Source organism: Colobus angolensis, unplaced genomic scaffold (genome assembly GCF_000951035.1).
Source record: "Colobus angolensis palliatus isolate OR3802 unplaced genomic scaffold, Cang.pa_1.0 Scaffold539, whole genome shotgun sequence".
Taxonomy (NCBI): Eukaryota; Metazoa; Chordata; class Mammalia; order Primates; family Cercopithecidae; genus Colobus; species Colobus angolensis.
Window position 1 is genome coordinate 161180 of NW_012118921.1, and position 25272 is coordinate 186451.

The 25272-nt window shown below is 39.3% G+C and overlaps 1 protein-coding gene across 4 annotated transcripts in view; it reads left to right on the forward strand.

The window, feature by feature from the left end:
* Window positions 1–25272, forward strand: part of RBFOX2 (RNA binding protein, fox-1 homolog (C. elegans) 2) — a 112535-nt gene that overhangs the window by 45282 nt on the left and 41981 nt on the right. For 2 of the 4 annotated variants that reach the window (XM_011961137.1, XM_011961140.1), the window contains exon 3: window positions 22106–22252. In XM_011961137.1, coding sequence (XP_011816527.1) covers window positions 22106–22252 — 147 coding nt within the window. The remainder of the gene's footprint in view (window positions 1–22105; window positions 22253–25272) is intronic. The other 2 variants (XM_011961138.1, XM_011961141.1) reach the window with 1 other exon arrangement.

Here is a 25272-nt window from a genome sequence, read left to right on the forward strand (position 1 = left end):
GCCACCTCGCCCGGCTCGGTTTTTGTATTTTTTAGTAGAGACGGGGTTTCACCATGTTAGCCAGGATGGTATCGATCTCCTGACCTCGTGATCCGCCCGTCTTGGCCTCCCAAAGTGCTGGGATTACAGGCTTGAGCCACCACGCCCGGCTGTTGTTTTCTTTTGAGGAAACAATTACTGATCTGTTCATGCCGTCATAGCCAGAAGTCTCTTCCCTGAATCATTGCATGGCATTTTATAATTACTTACTACATATCTCCTCATCATTGCCCATTTCTATTTCTCTTTTTTCCTTTATTGCTACTATTTTCAGTTGTTTCAGATCTCCAGTTGTATATTTCTAATGACAGTGATTAAGGGCAAGTTCTGTTCCTTAATGTAAATATATATATTTTTACATTTTATATATATAGGTAAGACTTACATTCCTCATTTATACTGTTCACCATGAAATTTTGTATGTCAACCAATTTGAGTTCCTAAAGAGATTATCCATGTGTATAGATTGTAAGTTATTGCTGCCAAAAATAGCTGAAGAGAAAATGGAAAATCCTTTGATTTGTGCCTGTGAACAGAGATAGCACAAGTTCTATAATTTCAGGAAGTTGTTAACAAAATGAGAAATTTTTAGGATGCTCTGGTTGAAAGATGCTTTTTTTTTTAAGTGTACATTTTATTTTATTTGATCTTATTTTTGAGACTGAGTCTCCCAGGCTGGAGTACAGTGGCGTGATCTCAGCTCACTGCAACCTCTGCCTACCAGGTTCAAGTGATTCTCTCCTGCCTCAGCCTCCCAAGTAGCTGGGATTACAGGTGTCTGCCACCATGCCCAGCTAATTTTGTGTTTTTAGTAGAGATGAGGTTTCACCATGTTGACCAGGTTGGTCTCGAACTCCTGACCTCAAGTGATCCACCTGCCTCAGCCTCCCAAAGTGCTGGGATTACAGGCTTGAGTCACTGTGCCTGGCCCAAAAGTGTACATTTTAAATGTGAGGGTGAATTCACTGCTCATAAGCCATTTATTTACCTTTGTAGAGAGAGTGTGTGTGTATGTGTTGTATATAGAGAGAGTTTGAACAGTTGAGCAATGCATTGTAAAACCTAGACTTGACAATTTTAGTTTATTTTATTAAACTTTTACTATCTGCCTGTATGTCTCTTAAAATAGTCTATCCAGTTTGATAACTCATCAGTTAAAAACAATGATCTAGTAATTCATGCGGTCAATTAAATCTAAAAGTTAGATAGGAAGCGTTGATATTTACAGATGTATTAATGATACCTCAAATTTATATTTCACTTTTCAGTTTAAAAATTGCTTTCACAAACAATATTTTATTGTGGTTTGTAAAATATCCCTTTGGGGTATAGTGGGGTTTTTACAGATGGGGAATTCTAAGTCCATAATCTTTGTTCTACCACTCCGACTCCCCATATTCAACATAGCGAGAGAAGACTGTGTACTGTGTGTATTCACTGGTCCTCCGACTCCACATATTCAACATAGCGAGAGAAGACTGTGTACTGTGTGTATTCACTGGTCCTCTTAGCAAGCACTTAGCGTCTTTCCCACTCAGTGCAAGTCTTATCTCTGCTGAAAAGCCTTGCTGGACTTTTCTAGGCAAAGCCAAATTTGTCTGTCTTTCATTTAGGCTCAAGTAGAACCCTAAGCTGACTGCTGTTTATATAACATATAAATTGTGATTTTTAAATTGACTTTTGTCTTCCTAAGTTTTAAACTTTTAAAGAAAAGGTCATTATTTGTTCATCTTTGCATTCCCTGACGTATCACCATACCTGACACTTAATAGATACTCAGTAAATGCTCTTGGGGAAAAAAAATAAAACTAGGTACAAGCGTATTATGGCAGTTCTGAGGAGAGAGAAGCTGAGGCTTCTTGGTGAATACAGCATTGATCTGGGCCTTTATTAATGGTAATTAGAATTCAAGTAAGCAGAGATGGTAGCGGGAAGAGTTAAGAACGTCAGTTCTCAATATAAAGTTGAAGTGATGAGAAGGATCAAAATGTCTTGGGATAAAAGCGTAGGTTTCTACTTGACTGAAGCTTTAGGTGTTTGGCAGAGACTAGTGGGAAATAAGGTGGACTAAGGGTCAGTTGAGTATAAATTGGGAAGAGTATTTGAATGCCAGGCTGAGAAATATGGACTTTATTGAAGATTTTGAGCAAGTAAATGAAGTGAGCAGAATTGTGCTCAGAGAAGATTGATCTGTCACAGCATATGCAGGATGAATAGAGGAGCAGGCAGACGGTTGGGAAACAGTCTTAAGTGGTTATGTAGAGAGGGGAATGAATTCAGGAGACATTACAAAGGTAGAATATAGAGGATTTGACAGCTGGTTGGATGAGTAAGATAAGAGGTAGCACAAAGATTGTGCCATCCTTATTGTAATAATTGTCTTGAATAAACCATTTTACCTCCAAGTTTCAGTTTCCTCATCCATCAAATGAAATTTATAATCAACCTGACTGTACAGGGTTGTGGTGAGAATAAATTAAGAAATACTTTGGAAATTACCTGTTTAATTAGTTCCTTAATTACCTTTTTTTGGGGTGGGGAAAGGGGGTCTTTGAGGTAGGTACGGTCTTAACTCTGTCACCCAGCTGGAGTGCAGTGGCATGGTCTCGGCTCACTGCAGCCTCTGCCTCCCAGCCTCAGCCGCCACGAGTAGCTGGGACCACAGGCATGCACCCTACACCCGGCTAATTTTTTTTATTATTTGTAGAGACAGGGTCTCCCTATGTTGCTCAGGCTGGCCTGGAACTCCTGGGCTCAAGCAGTCCTCCCACCTCAGCATCCCAGAGTGCTGGGATTACAGACATGAGCCACCACATCCAGCCGAAGTAATTATTTGTAACCATCGTAAGTCTTTTAAGATCAGTTGTCCCTGTTTGTACTGTTTGTGCTTTTTGTTACTGTGAGCTACAGTTCCATTTAGGTATATTTCGTTTATGTTGGATAGTCTTAAGCTTGTTGGAGAGAACAAAAAGAAAAGAGTGTGTACAAAAATGAGAACTGAGCATTAGAATCTGAAATTTTTGTTTTGAAACTGTGTTTTGGAAGTCGATTTTAACCTTGGGCTGGGAGCTCCTGCTCTCAAGATGAGAGCTTATTTGGATAGTCAGTTGGTCCCATACTGCGCATTAGCAAAAGAGGCAGCAGTTAGGGGTCTACCACCCGGGCCTGCAGACACTTGATCATCTCTGGGCCTGCCTGCAGAGAAAAAAGGACCTCAGTTCCCATATCTTTAGATACTTTTCTAAATGGCAGTGGGTTTAAATAACCAAAGACTTTGAAGTAGACAAGCTTTAGTGAATACTCTTCAGATATGAGGTTTATATTTGTGTACATATTCTAACTGCCTGTTGGATTATATTCTTCTTGAGGGTAGGAAATAATACATTCTCTGTTTTTATCATCTCTACTGGTATATTATGGATACAGACACTTACTAGCAAGTGCTTTCTAATGGTGAGGGAGGCTTATAGTTGTTCTAAAGGTGTATAGGTGGTCTAAGGTGTTAGACATACACTATTAAAAATACTGAGTTAATACATCAGTTTAGATAACAATTCATTTCTCCAACATTCTTTCATATAATGTAAATACTTTATTTTTCTTAGTTTGATGTAATTAGAATCATTTACTTAGGAGACATGGCATGTTATTGAGTCTTTCACTTAAATATAAGGTTTTCCTAACTGGATAATTAGGAAAATAAAATACATCTATTTCCCCTTATGCACTCTTCAAAACGTAATTTAGGGTTACCTTATTTTAAATCAAAGTATCAGTCCTTAAAAAATTTTTTGAAATACATATATAGGGTCAGTAACTACTTAGTAGTAACAACAAAACTAATAAATTTGAGTGCTTACTTTGTACCAGATATTGTTTGAAGCACTTTTATGTGTTAACTCCATTGAATTACCGCAGCCACCATGTGAAATAGGTGTCGTTATTATTCCTCTTTCACAGATGAAAAAATTGAGGCTTAGAGAGATTCAAGATGACTTGTCCAAGATCACACAACTAATAAATGTCAGTGTGAGGATTTAAATACAGGTTATCTGGCTCCAACAGCCTGCATTCTTTCCCATAAATTATACTGAATAACTGTTTTATATATACTTGTCATGTGCACATTACGGTACTAGGCACTAGGTGTTCTTAAAAAGGTAAAATAAAGCCTCTGCCCTCAATGAACCTATAGAAGTTCCGGTAGAAAAACAAAGTACAGGCTGGGTGTGGTGGCTCATGCCTGTAATCCCAGCACTTTGGGAGGCCGAGGCAGGTAGATCCCCTGAGGTTGGGAGTTCAAGACCAGCCTAACCAACATGGTGAAACCCCGTCTCTATTAAAAATATAAAATTAGCCGGGCACAGTGGTGCATGCCTGTAATCCCAGCTACTTGGGAGGCTGAGGCAGGAGAATCGCTTGAACCTGGCAGGCGGAGGTTGCAGTGAGCTGAGATCGTGCCATTGTACTCCAACCTGTACAAGAGGGAAACTCAGTCTCAAAAAAAAAAAAAAAAGAAAGAAAAGAAAAGAAAAGAAAAACAAAGTACAGATAAGTGCTAGAGAGAGAGAGAGAGTAATGAAGTGGGTTCATTAAGAGATGCTTTTAGAAGGTAGGTACTGCTTCCCCTAAACAGTGAACCCATAGCCTGCAGTGAAGTAGAGGACATTGCAGGCGGGGGCAGTCCTCTGCAGTAGTTTTCCCTGTGTGGTCCACAGATCACTGGCAGTTTCCTAAACTTTTTCAGAGTCTGGGTCAGGGGGTGTATGAAGTCAATGCAAGGTATTAATTTCATAGTAATACCAATACATTCTTGCTGTTTTTACTATATTGGCATTGACAGTCAGTACAAAAGCAATAGTGGGTAAAATTGCTAGCACCTTAGCATGAATCGAGGCCATGGCACCAAACTGTGCTGCTAGCAGTCATTATATTCTTCACTGTCACAGACTCACAGGAAAACAAAAGAATCCTGTTCACTTAAGAATGTCCTTGATGAAGCAGTAAAAAGTATTAATTTTATTAATTTCCCACCATTGAGTACATGATCTTTTTCATATTCTACATGGCAAAGTGAAAAGTATTCATAAAGCACTTGTGTTACATACCAAAATATTTTCATTGTCTCAAGGAAAAGTACTGTGTGATTGAGTTGCAAGCTGAACTAGCTGCTTTTTTTCATGGAGCACTATTTTTTTCTTGTAAGAACAGCTAATGGACAAACCATGATATTCAGATTTGGGTATCTGGCAGAGATTTTCTTGAAAATGAAGTAAGCCTGTCACTTCAAGGGAAAAAACTGACACTATTTGTTTCCGTTGGTAAAATGTAAACTCTCCTGGCAAAAATTAGAATTTTGAAAAATTTGTATCCTCCACTATGAGCTTGACAGTTTCTCAGTACTTAAAGATTTTTTCTGATGAGAATCTGTCTGATGAGAATCTGTGATGATAGTAACAAATGTAGTCTTGTATAATGAAATGTCCTGACATTTGAAAGATCTCCAGAACTCAGTAAGCCGATATTTTACAACTAATGACTGATGCTTAATGTTACAAAATCATGAGTAAAAGATCCATGCAAAGTGCATGATTGTCCAATGGATTTTAGTGTAATAACATATGAAAAGTTCACTGATAAGGTTTCAGATTCGACATTGCAGTTAACTTTTAAGAAAGTACCACTTGTCAAGTTTTGATGTATTATCAAAGAAGACTCCACAGTTATCTGAGAAGGCTATTGAAATAGTTTTCCCTTTTCCAACTATCTGTGGGGCCAGATTTTTCTTTGTATACTTAAGCTAAAATAACATTGTAACAGAGTAAATCCATACATTAAAGGGAGTGCCAGTCTTCTAAGTAAATTTATTATATTTTGGAAAATGTAGTTAATTTTCCTTAAAATATGTTATTTACATTAACATGTAATTGGCTTATTATTTAAAATTAATTTTTAAATACTTTTAAAATGGCTCAGCTTTAATTTCTAATGCTATAAATAACAATGGAAATTAGCTAATGAAACAAAAAGCTCTCTGAATCCTCAGTCCTGTTTCAGAGTTGAAAGAGTTTCCCACATGGAGGTGGGAATGTAAACAGAAAGTTCTTTTCTTTGTAGGCCAGGCACAGTGGATCATACCTGCAATCTCAGCACTTAGGGAGGCTGAGGTGGGAGGATCACTTGAGTCCAGGAGTTAGAGACCAGTCTGGGTGGGTAACATGGCAAGACCCCATCGCCAAAAATTAAAAAATAAAAATTAAGTTTTTTTAAGTTGACAAGATTGTATGCATTTATGCTGTTGTACAGCATGATGTTTTGCTTACAATATCTTTGGTTGGAACACAAGGCTCTTCTGAAGCAATAATGTTCAATAAGAGACTGATAAAGCTAAATTATAGACGACTTTGAATTCAAGGCCAAAGAATTTGGAATTTTATACTCTAAAGAGCTAAGGATTCTTTGAAATATTTGTTGGTGATTCGAAAGTAGAGATTTGAGCAAATAGCTGAGTGGCCCACCTTACTATATTAGTCAGCTATAGATTTTATAACCCTCCTCATTGGCAAGCCCCTGTTGCCCATTATGCTCAGAGGATTTTTTTTTGCTTTTCTACACACCCCTTCTCTGGAGTTTAAGCCAGTTTTTCTTTCTACTATCAGTTGGAATTGCCCATTGACTCCTGTATCTGATAACACTTGAAGGCGCCTTGCAGATTAGTGATGCGCTAAAACGTAGCCAAGAAGGTATAGCCCTTAACAGTGGAATCATTTGCCCAAATGAGTATTTTGAGAACATAATGGGAAAAAAGGAGCCCACAGTGTAGGTATCATTAGCATGTTCTGTTTCCAGGCTAGATGTAGAGGCCTTGGACTACAGAGGAATTTATTCATTCAGCCATCCACTTTTCCAAGAGTGGCTCTTATTTTTTGTCAAAGTAATAAAAGGCAGAGTACATTGAGCCTACATAAAATATATATATCCTGTATCAATTTACCCTTAAAAATAATTACATCTGTACTTTAGCTCCAAAATGTTGATGCCTATGAGTAGTTTGGCAGTTTCCAAGCTGGATCCATAAGGAAGCTATCACCTGGTTTGAGAATGTGAGAGTTGCCGCAGAAAACCAAATTTAGAATTGTGCATGGGTGTTTTTAAATAGAGAAAATTGCCCTGTGGATCATATAAGACTCAAGACACCCTTTCAGCACATTGTTAATATTGCTAACTCCATGACTGTTGCTTCTTCTCTTTGCATACCTTGGTTTCTTTACTTACCTACTTACTCCTAATGCCCAAGGGAAACTGAACTAAAAAATTGCTGGGCACATAAATGCTGTGCTCCGCTGCCTGTTACTGCTCTCACAGCTTAGAGCAAGGATGATATAAAGGATTATTTAGGGGCATTTTTTAAACCTCTTTACATGTTTTATAAATATTTTATACTACCTCTTTAAATGAGTAAACTCTGATCAGAATTGATGAAGTTAAAAGCTAAAAAGCTTTTTTTTTTTTTTGAGACGGAGCCTTGCTCTCTCGCCCAGGTTGGAGTGCAGTGGCGCAATCTCAGTTCACTGCAAGCTCCACCTCCTGGGTTCTTGCCATTCTCCTGCCTCAGCCTCCCGAGTAGCTGGGACCACAGGCTCCTGCCACCACACCCGGCTAATTTTTTGTATTTTTAGTGGAGACGGGGGTTTCACCGTGTTAGCCAGGAGTGTCTCGATCTCCTGACCTCGAGATCTGCCCGCCTCAGCCTCCCAAAGTGCTGGGATTACAGGCGTGAGCGCCCACGCCTGGCCTAAAAAACCATTTTTAACAGCATCTTCTGCCTCCCATTTACAGCTGAGGTCAGTAGTGTTAAGTGATTTGAGCAAGTTACAGATAGCTGGTTACAGAGCTGGGCCTCAGGAAGTCTGCTCTCAGTCAAGTGCTTTTTTCCTGCTTCTCCATGCAAATGGTGATTAAAAAAAAAAAAAAAAAAGACATCCATAGAGAATCTTAACCATCTTAGTTTCCACTTACTCTTCAACTTTTAACCTAGGAACTCTAGCTTGAGCATACTAACAAATTTCTGTCATTCTAAATGAACATTAAAATAATCACTCAGGTATAAAGTTAATTCTTACTCCTGTTTTAAAAAATGACTTGCTCTGGTTTTTGTTTCACATTGTGACACTGATAATCAGTACATGATCATGTTATATATACAAACGATGCCTTTCATAATTCCTTTTTTTGGCACTTTGACACTCTGAGAAAATGGAACCACATATTTTCAGAAGAAATTGAATTACTCGTTTATTAAAAAAAGTTAGCTTACATTTGAATGCCCAAACAGGATTAGACTCTCAGAATTCAGCTTGTCATAACAATGCTCAAATACGCAGAAGAAATATTTAAACATTTCTCTTTAAAATCTAAAAGTAATTATCCTTAAATAGGGAATTGCTGTAAGTAAATGTAAATTCACTTTTCTATGTCTAAAAAATTGTGTTGGTGATATTCGATAAAATAATTTTATATTCAGTATATTATAATTGTCTTATATATTGTGTTAGCACCATGAAGTATACTGATTTTTCAGTAGATAAACATGTGGGCTAAAATTTTACTTTTTTGAAAAATATTTTATCATGTTACCGCGTTTGTACTGTGTGAGAAGGAATGCATATGATCTAGTTCCACCACGTTTTAACCCATCAGGAACTCCATCATAAACTTATTTATTTATTTATTTATTTATTTATTAAGAGACAGAGTTTCGTTCTTGTTGCCCAGGCTGGAGTGCAATGGCATGATCTCAGATCACTGCAACCTCTGCCCCCTGGGTTCAAGTGATTCTCCTGCCTCAGCCTCCCATGTAGCTGGGATTACAGGTGCCTGTCACCATGCCCGGCTAATTCCTTTTTATTTTTAGTAGAGGGGAGGTTTCACCATGTTGGCCAGACTGGTCTCGAACTCCTGACCTCAGGTGATCCGCCCACCTCAGCTTCCCGAAGTGCTGGGATTACAGGCGTGAGTCATTGTGCCCAGCCCTATTAGAAACATTTTAAAAATGCTTAACTAGGCATGGTGGCATGTGCCTGTAATCCCAGCAACCTGGGAAGCTTAGACCTGGGAATCTCTTGAGCCCAGGAGTTCGAGGCCAGCCTGTGCAACATCGGGAGACCCTGTCTCCAAGAAAATTAAAACAAAAGTGCTTTAAGTGCTAACAAATCTAGTCGAAGTTCTAACATGGATTGTAGTTCTTGTTTTTTTAAGGTACTATGCAATGGCATAATGAAAAGTTTCCCGGCCAACTTTGTAAAATATTGTAAGAAAAAAAATGAATTTTTTAAAGCGTTTTTATTTTTTAAAAAAGGCTATATTGTATTTAGGGAGCGTGAGCCTGTAAATCAGGTTGAGCTGGTTCAGCTCTCAGCTCCTTCTGTTTGCTAAATGTGTAACCATGAGAGAATTAGAACTCCAATGCTCATTTTCCTTATCTGTAAAAATGGTGATAATAGTTCCTTCCGCCTAGGGTTGTTTTCAAGATTAGATGAGAAAATGAATATCAAATACTTAGTAGGCTATGATATTTCCATTTCATTTCCTTGAATATTAAATATGTCACAATCTTATTCAAATTTAAATCATTCAGATTTGAAATCTGATATAAAAAGTTAATGAAGTTTCACTTTTTTGCAAATTTTGATTCAATGTGAATCCCTCCAAATGAAAACTGTGTTAATAATAGTTGCCTAATTTCTTTTTCTTTCTTTTTTTTTTTTTGAGATGGAGTTTTGCTCTGTCATCCAGGCTGGAGTGCAGTGGCATAATCTTGGTTCACTGCAACCTCCACCTCCGGGGTTCAAGCAATTCTCCACACCTAGCAAATTTTTGTATTTTTAGTAGAGATGGGGTTTCACCATGTTGGCCAGACTGGTCTCGAACTCCTGACCTCAAGTGATCCACCTGCCTCAGCCTCCTCAAGTGCTGGGATTACAGATGTGAGCCACCACACCCAGCAATAGTTGCTTAATTTGAAATCTATTTGAATTGCACGGTAATTCACATGGCAGATGTACTTTGAGCAGTTAATAGAAATATCTGCTGACCTTTGATAGGCTTATTCTTAGATAACACTTTTTTCAGAACTATATCACTTACACTAAATGTTGACTTCATAGTACTGTGAAAATTACCTATTTAAGTCTATGGAAAATATTCATTTACATACCTTATCTGAAAATCACCCCCCCATTCAAAATAAATTGAGCCCAACCAGGAGTGATTGATATTTTTGTTCTTAAAACTATAAGGTCTTCAGAGAGAATGCAGTAGGAGATGAAGCTTTATATGATTGGTTTTTTTTGTATGTAAAATCATGAGAGTTACAAGTTAAACTGTTTCTAATTGTGAAATGGATTAATGGTAATGTTAGCTTTAAATATGGTTTTTTTTCTTCATCAAACCAATAATTTGAAATGAATGTACTTTTCAGTCTCTAAGTTTCATGAGAGTTCCAATCACATTTTGAATACAAACATAAATATTTGTTTACACTTGTGCCTGTATATAATCATTAAGTCAGTTAAACATTCTTAGTGTTTTAATATTTAAGGGTTTAGAATCCGACATCCTAAAATATTTTCTTTTCTTTTCTTGAGACAGTTTTTGGTCTGTTGCCCAGGCTGGAGTGCAATGGCGCTATCTCGGCTCACTGCAACCTCCGTCTCCTGGGTTCAAGAGATTCTCCTGCCTCAGTCTCCCAAGTAGCTGGGATTACAAGCACCTGCCACCACACCCGGCTAATTTTTGTATTTTTAGTGGAGACGAGATTTCACCATGTTGGCCAGGCTGGTCTCGAACTCTTGACCTCAGGTAATCTATCCACCTTGGCCTCCCAAAGTGCTAGGATTACAGGCGTGAGCCACTGCGCCAAGCCTACTTTTTTCTTTTTTAAAACTTATAAATTTTTTTGCTTGCTTGCTTGCTTTTCTTTCTCTCTCTTTTTTTGTTTTGTTTTGTTTGTTTGTTTTGTTTTTTTGAGACAGGGTCTTGCCCTGTCACCCTGGCAGGAGTGCAGTGGCGTGATTGTAGCTCACTGCAACCTTGACCTCTCAGGCTCAATTGATCCTCCCACCTCAGCCTCCCAAGCAGCTGGGAGTACAGGCTTGTGCCATCACTCCTGGCTAATTTTTGTGCTTTTTGTAGAGACAAGATTTCACCATGTTGCCGAGGCTGGTCTCGAACTCTTGGGCCTCCTAGAGTGCTGGGATTAAAGGTGTGAGCCACTGCATCCAGCCAAAACTTTTAATTATGAAATTACTTTAGATTTACAGTAAAGTTGCAAAAATATGCAAAAGGTTTCTGCATACCCTTCACCAAGTTCCCTGATGTTAGCATCTTACATAGTAGATGTATAGATTCTATAGTAGAATTTTCAAAATCAGGCAATAAGAAAGACTGATACAGTACTATTAGTTCCAGTTTTGAATACATGAAGTTAATTTTACTCATACCACAAAAATTTCAAAAGTTCAGAAACTGGTGGCATCAGTTAGAAGATTAGAAGACTTTTTTTTGGAGAACCTCGCTTGCTCAAGAAGACTTAAAGAACAAATTGCTTACCTAACAACTTAGAATGAAGGAGTCACAAAGTCATCGAAGCCTCCACTCCACCCACTCAGACTTGCCAATTTTTTAGCTACCTGCCACCTACCCCCTCAACTCCTAAGTCCTGAATAGACAATCAGTGATTACTGGGTACCAGGAAAGCCCATAACATGGAAGATAGATAACAAAAACAAACCAAAACAACCACCAGCACCACCACCACATTACAGGGAGTAGGGACCCTTCCCCCACAATTACATTTACATCCTCAGAGAAGAAATTGTATTAACAGGAATGAAATGCTAGTTTGGGGGATGGGGGTTGAGTTTCAGAAAAGGAAAATGAGTCATTGAAATTAAAGACATGGCAACAAAATGAAAAACTTTATTTGGCTGACTTGAAGATGAAATTAAAAAAATAAAGGGCTACATTTTTTTTTTTTTTTTGAAATAGTGGCCTAGGCTAGAGTGCAATGGTATAATCTCAGCTCATTGCAACCTCTGCCTCCTGGGTTCAAGCGATTCTCCTGCTTCAACCTCCCAAGTAGCTGGGATTACTGGTGTGCACCACCACACCCAGCAAATTTTTCTATTTTTAGTGGAAACAGGGTTTCACCATGTTGGCCAGGCTGGTCTTGAACTCCTGACCTCAGGTGATCCACCTGCCTCGGCCTCCCAAAGTGCTGGGATTACAGGTGTGAGCCGCTCTACCTGGCCTACAGTCTCTTATCCACAATTCCAAAATCTAAAAAGTTCTGAAAATCATATTTTTCATAAGTTTACAACACAACCTATTTCTATCCTTTATAGATTTTGCTAAAGAAATATCACTGCCTCAGATCTCATTGTATGTGGGTGGGATGAGGGGTGGGTATTACATTATGGGTTATATTCTATATTAACTTTCTAAAATTGTAAAAATTCTGGTACGCATTTGGCCCCAAAGGTTTCAGATAAGAGATTAAGGACCTGTATCCCAGAAAAATGGAGCAAAAAGGCAGAGATGGGAAATACAAGAGAAGAGATGTGAAAATTAGAGGACCAGTCTAGAAGATCCAATAATATTGCTTTGAGAAAGAAAATGTGTAGAGTGGGAATAATCACCCGATAACGCAAGAAAACTTCCCAGCACTGAGGACATTAATTTCCAACTTGAAAGAGACCACAGAATTCTCCACAAAATAGATGAAAATGAAACAAGTCCACACTGAGGCATATTACTGTTGACACTGTTTGAGAACATCAGGTGTATTTGGATAGTCCTACAAGCTGCAAGAAAGAAGAAAAAAGACACATACAAGGAGATGGGAATCATGCCTTCAGAGTTCTCAGCAGCAAGGCTAAAAGCTAGAAGACAGTTGAGAGTTATCTTCAAAATTCTGAAGGGATTCTTTTTTCCAACCTAGAATTCTGTGACCAGCTAAACTGTCATTAAAATGGGATGGTTAAATAGATATTTTCAGCCATGAATCAGATTTTCAAAAACTTTACTGTGCTAAACTGAACTTCCTATTTTGCTTCTTTTCTCTGTTAGCCTCAAAGAGATGAAAATAAGAAATGAAGACTTCTATGTGGGGGCAGGGGAAAGAGGAAAAATAAATATTGAAGAAAGTGGATAATCCACAAATCAAAATATTTCTGAATTCATTGAGAGATTCCTTAGTATCTACCTCAGAGTAGTATATGTTTAATCTTAATCTGATAGACTTGGAAGGTTATACTTAATCTTGTATCACTCAGAATTCCCTTTAGATTATGATAGAACATTTGTTCACAATGTATATTTAAAATATTTCCATTGTATCATAGAAGAGTCAGAAAAATGAATCCATTTCCTAGTTATAAGTGTTTTAAAAGTTTGAAGTCATCAAAAAAAAGAAAACATTTGTAGTCCTCATTTCTAGGATGAGATTCTGAGACTTAAAATTCTAGTTTGCTATTGAGTGTAATTGGCGCCAACCTCCTGTGCAGTGTGGATGGCTAGCTCAGCTGCACCAGGGAAGATGAGTTGTTGGAAGGGTAGATGTGTAGGTTGTAGCCGTATGATTGTGTCAGGCCAGCACTGCTGCCAGTCCTCACTGTAAACTGTCGGTGAGCGGACTCCATCCAGCCTCTTCTCTTTTATGCCCTACCCAGTGGATACGTTAGGTTGGATAATGAACACAAAAGGGAAAACCACAACCTTGGAAGGTTGTTTATATGGTCAGTAAGGGTGCTCAGCAGCTAACAAGAGAAAATAATGCAAACCAAGACGTGAGCTTTTTCTTAGATCAGTTTTAACTGTCCACTTTTCACAAAGATAAGGCTTAAAGACTTTTATTTCCTTTTTTCTCTCTGATTTATATATTTCAGAAATTAGTCTATATTGGGATAAATTTAAAGTGAGAATATCAGGTGTGAGATGAGATCTCATTTAAGTACATTAATATAGCATGACCAATATTTTCTATTCCTATTTCTACTCTGTACAGAAAACCACTTTTAAGTCCCTATATCAGTTTAGTAGTTCTTTGGCTTTTTTCCTAATTGAATGTCAGCATCCCTTTGCTGATTTTCTTTTCTCTCCCTTTCCTTTCTCTGCATAGCCTGAGCTGTTTCTCTTTCCTCAAGGTATAGAACCCAGCCAGGCACAGTGGCTCATGCCTATTCCAGCACTTTGGGAGGCTGAGGCAGGCAGATCGCTTGAGTTCAGGAGTTTGAGACCAGCCTGGGCAACATGGCAAAACCCCATCTCTAAAAAAAATATAAAAATTAGTCGTGTATGGTGGCTCGCACCTGTAGTCCCAGCTACTTGGGAAGCTAAGGCGGGAGGATCAGTTGAACCCAGAAGGTGGAGCTTGCAGTGAGCTAAGGTTGCTGCACTGCACTCCATCCTGGGCGACAGAGGGAGACCCTTACTCAAAAAAATTTTAAAAAGGTATAGAACCCATGTCATCTCTAGTGTAGCCTTCCCTGTCTCTTACCCATGCCTGTCTGCACTCCCGGAGACTGTTGCTGCATGAGATGAGAGTCCTAAGAAGGTAAGAGAGGGGTGGAATTCGTATGGGTTCTCGCTTCTAATGAGAAGAAGAGAGGATGAGTATGATGCTAGAAAGGAAGTGATTTCACGTATGAAGTTGGGCTGCCTAGTTTTGAATTCCTAGTCTGCTGCTTACTGTGTGACCTTGGGCAACTAACTGAACATCTCTACACTTAGCGTCTTCATGTCAGTTGGAGATAACGGTATTATCTGTTTCATAGAGTTATTGCAAGGGTTAAAGAAAATAATATGTGTGAAGCCCCGTCTCTACTAAAAAATACAAGAAAACTAGCCGGGCGAAGTGGTGGGTGCCGGTAGTCCCAGCTACTCGGGAGGCTGAGGCAGGAGAATGGCATAAACCCAGGAGGCGGAGCTTGCTGCAGCCCCAGGCGACAGAGCAAGACTCCCTCTCAAAAAAAAAAAAAAAGAAAAAGAAAAAAAAAAGAAAATAATATATGTGAAGTACAACATAATGGTTAAGAACATGCACTTCAGGCCAGTCGCAGTGACTCATGCCTGTAATCCCAGCACTTTGGGAGGTCGAGGCGGGCGGATCATGAGGTCAGGAGATCGAGACCATGCTGGCTAACACAGTGAAACCCTGTCTCTACTAAAAAAATACAAAAAATTAGCCGGACGTGGTGGCGGGCGCCTGTAGTCCCAGCTACTCAGGAGGCTGAGGCAGGAGAATGACGTCAGCCCCGGAAACAGAGCTTGCAGTGAGCTGAGATTGTACCACTGCACTCCAGCCTGCGCAACAGAGCAAGACTCTGTCTCAAAAAAAAAAAAGAATGTGCACTCTGGAAGCAGACTACCTGAGTTCAGATCCTTGCTTCATTACTTACTTAGACACTCTTTCTATTCGTCAGACTCCTCATCTGAAATATGAGAATAAAAAGTAGTACCTACTATATGCTTACTTTTTTTTTTCTTTAAGTACCTATTCTGTAGGGTTGTTGAAATAATTACATTAATTAAAATGTAAAATACTTAGTTCAGAGTTTGGCAACTAGTAAACTATTTAATATTATTAAAAGACTTAAATCAGGGTCTGGCACTCAATAAATAGTTGCTATTTTATAGAGATTCCCATTTTTTAACCAAACTCTGTAAATGGAAAGAATAAAAGGTCTGAGGTTTACAGAGAAGAAAGCAAGTTTGAAAAGGTATTTGTAGAAAATGGGAACGCTGGCTCACAGAAGAAACGTGGTAAGATTGCTAGACCCTTTTTGGTTTGGTGACCATGCATCATCTATTGTGCTGTTTTAGTAGTTGAGTGATTTTCCTCTAGCAGCAGGTACCTGCCCAGGTTCAAGCTTAGATAAAATTGGTGGTTGAAGTCATTCAGGGTTGCAGTTTTTGTAGTCAGATTCAACCAAGGAGATTGAAACGACTGGTTCTGAAACCTGAATTTGATAGAAAGGCAAAGAAACACCTACAGGTAAGGACTCGGAGACAGGGAATTGTAGAGTCAATGTTTGTTGCTTCCAGTGAGGTCAGACAATTGTTCTGGTGGGGATTTTTGAGCAAACTGAAAAGTTAAGAATATTGTCTGTTCAAAAATGGGGTGTTTGAACTAGCCATTTCGGTGGTAATGACACTAACAAGTTAAAAATTTATGTCAATCAAAGAACGAGACTATAGCGCATAAAAAGATAATTGTTTGCAGGACGTCTATCATAGGGCTCATATCCAAAATTCATAAAGAACTCCTACAAATCATAAGCAAAAAAAGTCAGCCTAATTAGAAAGTGGGCAAAGAATTTGCAGACTTTTCACAAAACAGGACATCAAAATGTCCAATAAACATATGAAGCAATAACCAATTTCTTTAATCATCAGAGAAATACAAATGAAAACCACAATATAATTCCACTAACCAGAAGAATTAAAATGAGAATAATACTGAGAACAAGTAGAATTTAGCTGGATGGGATTACTCACACCTGTAATCTCAGCACTTTGGGAGGCCGAGGTGGGCAGATCACTTGAGGTCAGGAGTTCGAGATCAACCTGGTCAACATGACTAAACCCCATCTCAACAAAAAAATACAGAAATTAGCTGGGCATGATAGTGTATGCCTGTAATCTGAGCCACTTGGGAGGCTGAGACACAGAATCTCTTGAACCTGGGAGGCAGAGGTTGCAGTGAGCTGAGATTGTACCACTGGACTTCAGCCTGGGCACCAGAGCAAGACTCTGTCTCCAAAAAAAAAAAAAAGGGCGTAGGGAACAAGTAGAACTCTTACATACACTTGATGGGAGTGTAAGTTAGTACAACCACTTTGGAAAAATGGCAGTACTACTAAGGCTGAGCAGACACATATTCTTGCCTAGCAAATCCACTCATATATAAATATCATATATATGTGTATATCTATCTGAAATACATGCTTGTGTGTACCAAAAGACATGTAAACAAGAATGTTCACAGGAATATTATTCTTAATATCCAAAACTGTAAGCAGCTCAAAATTTGTTATACAATGGACTAAGAATGAATAAATTACAACAATATATGTGTGCATGTTACATTAATGTATAAAAGAAACCAGACACAAAAGAGTACATATGGTATGATTCCATGTTTCTAATTAAGTTTACAAATGGCAAAACTAATCTAGAGAGGTAGAAGTCAGGATCGTCGTGACCCTTTGCCAGGGGAACTGTGACTGGAGTGGGCCCCATAAGGTGCTCCTGGTATCTTGTTTCTTGATCTAATTTGGTGGTTACATGGGTGTACTTTCATTGTGAATATCCAGCTCTATGCTTGTAATTTATGTATTTTTATCTATGTATGTTAAACTTCAGTTTAAAAATTATAGTAGATCAGAAGTCTTGAGAATTTGGTAAATGGTAAGTCACTTTTTCTACATGCCAGATCAACTTAGAATTAAAGATTTCATACTTAAAAAAAAAAGCAGGGAGTGTTCACTACAAGTTGCAAAATTAACCAGTCTTGCTTCTGATCTTAAATTGTGTCTTCAGAGAAGCAAAGAACTATCAAGAGCTACAGATAAGCACCTTGGGCAGCATACTTTGAAGTAATCATTAGTTTTCATTTATCCTGCCACTTCACATACATGATGACAGATTACATGGACTACATATAAAGTTATATATAAAAGTGTAATTTGGAGTTTGTGCAATCAGTCTTTTTAACTTTCCTCAGAGTGATACATTGTCATCTTGCAGACCAGATGTGGTGGTTGTAAAGTTTGGTTGAAGACAAAGTTTTATGTGATGCAACTGTGAGATGTTAAGAGGCAAGTTTGAAGATACTTGAATGAGTATTAGTTGTAATTGATGCTTGTTGCTTTGACTACATGTTGGTTTGCTTGATGCTGTTTTAGTAACTTAGTGAGTTTCATCTTTAAATGGAATTTATGTTATTTAGTCTGCATTGTGCCAAGACTGATGATTGAAAACCGTACACTTTCACAGAACATTGCTTCGTAGCTCTTCCCTTTTCTGGTATTTTTATATCACATGAATCATTGCACATTAAGCCATCTGCAAGGCCTGAATGGAATGAGATAAAAAGCTGCCATCACTTAAATTGACACTTGAAAAGCTGGTATTCATTTGGAGTTTATTCCTGATTATCCTTTATATTTTAAAGTTTCAAACTTCATTTCAAGATGGTTGCCAACATCTCTGAGCCAAAAGTATCTCTGATTCACGGCTTCTTTTAGCCTGAAAGTCAAAGGGAGGGGATTCATCCTGTCACCTAGCAGAATCTGTTGGGGACTCACTTCTGTCTCATTTGAGAGAATAAGAACAGCAAGTTCCACTCCTGTTTTAAAAGTATGTTGGTTTAATCAGCTCAGCAAGCCATCCGGTTTTGCATGGACTTCATAGGGAATAGTAAAAACACAAGGCTCTTCAATTGCCAGATGAATACATCAAAATTGCATGCCTAGAATGTGCCACACCTGTTAGATATTTATCAAAAATTTTCTTAACATAACTTTTTTGAGGATTTAGTGAAAAACAATTAGATAAATGCATGCCTGGGATGTTGCAAAAGAGATTCATGATTAAAAATGAATATTAAGCCAGGTGTGATGGTGTGTACCTGTAGTGCCAGCCATTTGGGAGGCTAAGGTGGAAGGATCACTTGAACCCAGGAGGTTGAGGCTGCAGTGAGTTTTGATCTCGCTGTTATACTCCAGCCTGGGTGGCAGAGTGAGACACTGTCTCAATTGAAAAAAAAATAAATAACAAAATAAAAATAAATACATACTTGTCTGCCATTTGCAAGAGGCTCTGAGTGGGATTGCGGCCCCTGTGGAGCAGGTCACAGCCTCTGCCGCGGTCCTCGAACCCCGCCGCTGCGCTGGCCTAGGAGCCTGCCCCACCACAGCGGCCGGCAGCTCAGCGATCCGCCGGCAGTAGTTGCGGCCCCTGGGCCCTCTCACGGCAAGCAGCCGTGGGCCTCCTGGGGCAGAAGCCCATGGGCCACCACCATGGCCCTCAAGATGGTAAAGGTCATCATCAACTGCATGTTTGACAAGAACCTGCAGGACTTGGTCCGCGGCATCCGAAACCACAAGGGGAATGAGATTGAAGAAGAATGGGGTAGTGGCCACCAAGCGTCTGTCTTCGTTGAAGGATGCCCTTGCAGCCCTTGGGCAGTGGAAGCCTTAGAAAGTCTTCTACCTGAGTGACTGTCTGCCTGCCTCCCGGTGTGGACAGCAAGGCCGGCCTGAAGGAGAGCAGCCCTCTGATACCGTACCACTCCCAATACCAGAGGCTGTGTCGGGCATGAGGTGCCAGGAGGGCAGGGAAGTTAAGCAATTTGCCTGCGGGCACCAAGTCACCCTTAGCCCATGTCCCTCTCCCTGGGAACCTGAGTTCTTGCCTTATTGTTACACTTTTCCAGAAGTGGTGTGGCTTCGCCTGCCTCTGGCTTAATGAGATCATTTTTGTTCATCTCCATCCCCTTTCCCTTGGTTTTCATCATCTCAGAAGCTCTCCCTAACTGGTTTGGTGACAATGTGTAACTAACTTATGTATTCTTCAGATTCCTTTTGAGTTGAAGGCATAGCTGATTGACCTGGATTTTATTCTACTGTGTGTGATTCACCAGATTGGAAATGTGGTTTGCTTCCTGGGAGGACTTCTTCTGCACAGGCAGGATCTCCCAGTGCCCATCCCTGCCCCCTTTAGTGCATGTCACTGAGAAGCCTGTTCTGGGATCCTGAGGACGGGCCACGGGGTCTGTCCAGTGGAGGACCATGCACTCTAGTCTGGGGCGTAGTTTTCAGGGGACTGTACCTGTCTTCACTGGGAAGCCCCGGGCCTGGGTTTCTTCCTTTGGAATTGGTGTGAGTTGATAGTGCCTTCCCTACAGGCATGGGCCCATTCAAGCGTGTATTGGTGGTAGAAACATTTTTAGAGTAGTGCGGGGCCGTCCTTGAAATCCCAGGCTTCCTTGTGGGCCCTGCCTGCTATTGGCCAATTGGTGATTCCATGCAGGACACACAGTGTCTGGAGGCCCTGGCTTTCTCATGGAAAGACCATCTTTCTGGCCCAGAAGGTCGTTACTCAGGTGTTCACTTCTGATTCTGGATATTCTCTGCAACTGCTGGAGTTTCCCGATTGGAGAGAAGCACATGACTGTTTAATGACAGTTCTAGTGGTTCCTCCCTTGCTGTGCACCCCAAAATTCGCTTTTGAAAAGCAGTTACCATGTAGACCACATGTTATAGGTTCTTCCCACCCACTGCACCCAAAATGCACACTCTTGACAGTGTGCTTTTTCTGCAGCAGTATAGTTTCCAAAAAAAGTTTTTATTTCGTAATAGATTTTCACTTAAAACTTGAGTGTGGCGTCATGGAAACAGGGCTTAGCAATGATTTTGAAAGCCACGTGGAAAAGCAGCGTGATGGAGTGGAAATCACATGAAGTTTGGGAGATCTGAGTCCCAGTGCTCCGACTGGCTTAATGGGGTGGCCCACGGAGAGCCCCCGTTCTGTCTTCTCCTGTGTACTGTGGGGACATGGGATGAGTTGCCTCCCTCCTCGTGGAATGGTGCTGAGGATGCTGCAGCAAAACGTGGTTTTCTGGAAGCACCAGAGTGCTCAGAGAGGTTGTTTAGTTCACTGTTTTCCAGTCCACAGGCTGTGACCTCTTAGTGGGTTGTAAATTCAATTTACTGGGTTATGCTAGGTAAGAAAAAGGAAAACAAACTAGAAAATACCAGCGTGCAGGCACATACAGTAGCTGTCCTGTCTTGAAACTTTGATTTCTGCATGTGATTCTTGTGTGCATGTGTGAGCATATTGGGTTACCATGTACAACCCATTAAACTGAGTCCAAAAAGTAAAAAATAAAAATAAATTAATTAATTAATAAATGTATTCCCACACTCGTGTATACTCTTTAACTGTGGATATGTACAAATCTTGCATTTTTAGGTTGAGTAGCAGATGAGTCAGGGTCTCTAAAGCCTTTTCCTACAGTTAGATTCTCTCAATGCACTTTTCTCTGGGCTGCAGAAGGTTGGGTTCCCCTGGACTAAAGTTAGCTGGAATCGCATAAGTTAGGGAGGAGAGTACAGATTTGTTTCAGAGTAAAAAGCTTCTTGGCCAGGTGCGGTGGCTCAAGCCTGTAATCCCAACACTTTGGAAGGCCGAGGTGGGCGGATCACGAGGTCAGGAGATCAGGATCATCCTGGCTAACAGGGTGAAACCTTGTCTCTACCAAAAATACAAAAAATTAGCCAAGTGCCTATATAGTCCAGCTACTCGGGAGACTGAGGCAGGAGAATGGTGTGAACCTGGGAGGCGGAGCTTGCAGTGAGCCAAGATCGCGCTACTGCACTCCAGCCTGGGTGACAGAGTCAAACTCCGTCTCAAAAAAAAAAAAGAAGCTTCTTCAGTTGTTGCTAGGTTTTTCCTCTTCATAAATAATATCATTATAATACTTTGGCAACATAGTAGTAATAACTCTAGAGCTAATAGAGGGAATGAAATATAGAAATATTTCCCTATTTCATTTCCTTGAGAGATCCTGAGATCATAGACCAAAAAATGAAGTGACCTCCATAACTAAGTACAACAGACTGTCTACTTTCAGAATAAAAATATCTTAAAAATAGAAAGTTCTAAAAGTCTAAGAATAAAGGAACTATTTTTGTATCTTCAGTTATTCTAATGTATCTTCATGTGATCTTGGGCAAGTCACTTAGTACTTCTGTGTACCTCAGCTCCCATTTTGCTAGCATACTATAAATACTCAAAACACCAACATTTTGTTTGTAGATGGTAGCATTTAGAAATTAATAACATCTTTGTGTTTCTGGTGGTTGTTTTTGTCTTTGAAGGGACTACTGTAATTTTTGCTTAAAGATACCCTGTTTGGGGATGATTGCTGTGGGGGGAACATTAATTATTTTAAAGTAATTGTGTTTAGTTTTCATTCTTTATTATTTATTTCTTTGCTTAGCAGACAGAAGGTGGAGCACAGACAGACGGCCAGCAGTCACAGACACAAAGTAGTGAAAATTCAGAGAGTAAATCTACCCCGAAACGGCTGCATGTCTCTAATATTCCTTTCCGCTTCCGGGACCCTGACCTCCGGCAGATGTTTGGGGTAAGTCTCTGAAGTTTTTTTATGGATTTTACAATTAAAGTAGATTTTAATCCCCCAGGTGTGTTATTAGTCATTATTACTTTAGGCTTAAGCTACAAATAGATTGAGAAAGATCCTGAGATAAATCAGTCTTTTCATCAGTCTTTAGAAACCTTTTTCTATCATCCAGTCTGCTCTAGACATAGTCTCGCAGGTTGCTGCACGCATAAGGTGGCCCTATGACCCAGTTTGCTGTGACTGAGGGGCTTCTTGTGATGGGAGACTTTCAGCTGAAACCAGGATGGTCACCCTACTCACCTACCGAACTCAGTAAACATACCAATAATATGCTTAGTTTCACCTGAAAGAGCAAACGTGCATATTCTTTTAGAGCAATGATTCCTAAACTTGTTTGCACACTGGAAATTACCTGGGAAGCTTAAAAAATATTGATGTCTATGTCTCACATTCTAGGGTTATGATTTAATTGGCCTGGAGTGTGGCTTGGGCTTAGGTATGTTTACAAGATCCCTAACTGATACTCATGTGCACTTAAGTTTGGGGACCATTGCTTATTCATCCTGTCGCCTTCTTAGTTTTTTCCTTTGCCTTCCATGTAAGCCCAGCAGCTCTGTACTGCCTTCCTCTCCTCTTATCTCCCTCAACTACAAGACCAAAGAAACTAGGTTCAGGGATGCATTATTGCCACTCTCTACTTAGCTTTGTAATGTCTAAAAAGATTCACAATGTAGAGAATACAGGTTTAGAGGTGGCTCATTAAAGTGGAAAGAGTATAGATTTTGGAGTCAAAGAGTCTGGGTTCAGATTCTATTCACATGTGAACTTTGGGATTCATGTAACCTTTTTGAATTTAAATATCGTATTTGTAAACATAGAGATAGTAATCTCTACCTTTCAGAGTTATAAATTAAATGAAATAATATTTGTGAAAACAGTACCTCAGTGTTTTGTTTTTATAATACTTCGTTGCTCATACTCCACAGTGTCAAGACCAATATCTAAAATCATTGTAGAGGATTGGTTTACTACCTCTAATATATTCTTTCAACTGTTTATTTCCTCCTGAATCACCATCATGAAAAAACTTAATTGCAAAGATTTAAGTTGTTGAGAAGTGAATGGCTGCTAAGGATCTTAATTTTTTCTGAGCCTGTATGTTGTTGCTTTTTGAATTTGACCAAACTCTTAACCCAGAGATAATCAATAGGTTTTGTTTTGTTTCGTTTTGTTTTTTTAGTTCCACTAGGATAGCTGCCTGGTACTTTATTAGAAAAGCAAATGCTCTTCTTTGAGTCTTGGTTGTGCCCACTTCATGGTGACAAGACACTGGGGCAACATTCTGTCATTTATAGCTGACTACCTGGATATATTTTCCACACTAAAGAGAAGGCCAGAGTTGAGATTTAATGATGTTCTTGAAGTATTTGAAGAGCTTTTACACAGAAAGTGGTAACCAGATATTTTCCATTTCTTCAGAGAAGAGAACAACAGAAAATAAAGGGCAGCATAAAGGACTTGCGTTATGCAGAAGAAACTTCTTGGGGGCCTGAGTTATTAGGCTCTATACTGAACTATCAGAACTTATATAAAATCTTCGTCTCTGGAGGTCTGTGAGAATGGAGTACATTCTTACCTACCAGAGGTTTGTTTTCTCTTGAGTCAGAAAAATAGTGTCCATTGCAGATCTGCCTGGGCCAGTTAGTGATTTCTTGAAATGTATTATGCCCTTCTCATAAGGCATAAAGTGCAAAAGAAATAACTTTTTCCTTACCAGAGATACTTAGTTGCTTTATTTTCTTCCATATTGTGACTCTCTTAGAAGAATAGTAGCAGTGGTAAAGAGCAGGCATTCCATGCTCCATTTTCATTAGCTTCATAAACTTGACGAATAGCTTCTTTTAGCCTCATTCTCCTTAACCATAAAAGGAATGTGATCCTTACTCCAGAAGAATATTATAAGAATGCATTAGAAAATATAAAACAAAACAAACTCCAAAGCACCATGCAAATCTTAGTTGTATAAGATAAACATAAATGCCCTCCCATGTAAAATAAGACATTTTCCTTTTTCCATGGTTTTTCTATTAAACCAAACCAAGATGTCTTACTGCAGAAAACTTGGGTTATTAATACAAGTTTTTTGATAGAGATAGTAATGATTCAGTCCAATGGAACAGCATGATTTCTGTTTTGCTCCTTCCCTTTTTCAGTTTTTTTCACATTTCCCAAAGTCTGCTTTGAAACCCAAGTGAAGTAGATAATCAGGTATGACTCCAATACTCAGAGGGAAATATGAGCCAAAAAGATACCTGGAAATTTTCTGCATGTACCTTCCATTCATTTCATCCAAGAATTGATTAAAACAATTTTGTCTCTTCTTATATATACTTTCCCCCTAAATAATGATTGTGTTTTGTGTAACCCTCTAGTCGGCTATTTAGCTACATAACAATAGAGTTTAGGCTTTGTGTCTTTAGTTTTTGTTTGCTTTTCTGAATGTTAAAATGTTTAAAGAATTACTAAAGAGAGGTGTTATTTAAAATATTCTTGATGTTTGTTTTAGAAATACTAAAGTGGTGAATAGCATGTAGCCTATAGAGGTGGTAGCACAGATATATATTGACTTAGATAGTTGTTCATAATCTATTGCTAAGTTAAAAAAATAAACGCAATATGTGCTTTGGGAGGCTGAGGCGGGTGGATCACATGAAGTCAGGAGTTCAAGACCAGCCTGGTCAACATGGTGAAAGCCCCTCTCTACTAAAAATACAAAAATTAGCTGGGCGTGGTGGCGGGCATTTGTAATCCTAGCTACTCGGGAGGCTGAGGCGGGAGAATAGCTTGAACCCAGGAGGCACAGGTTACAGTAAGCCAAGATCATGCCACTGGACTCCAGCCTGGGTGACAGTTCAAGACTCTTTTTTTTTTTTTTTAAATAAACAAAAAAGCAAATTATAGAATGTATCTGATGTCTATAGTTACTTATCTCTGCATACCTGAGAGAAAACCTGGAATGCTGT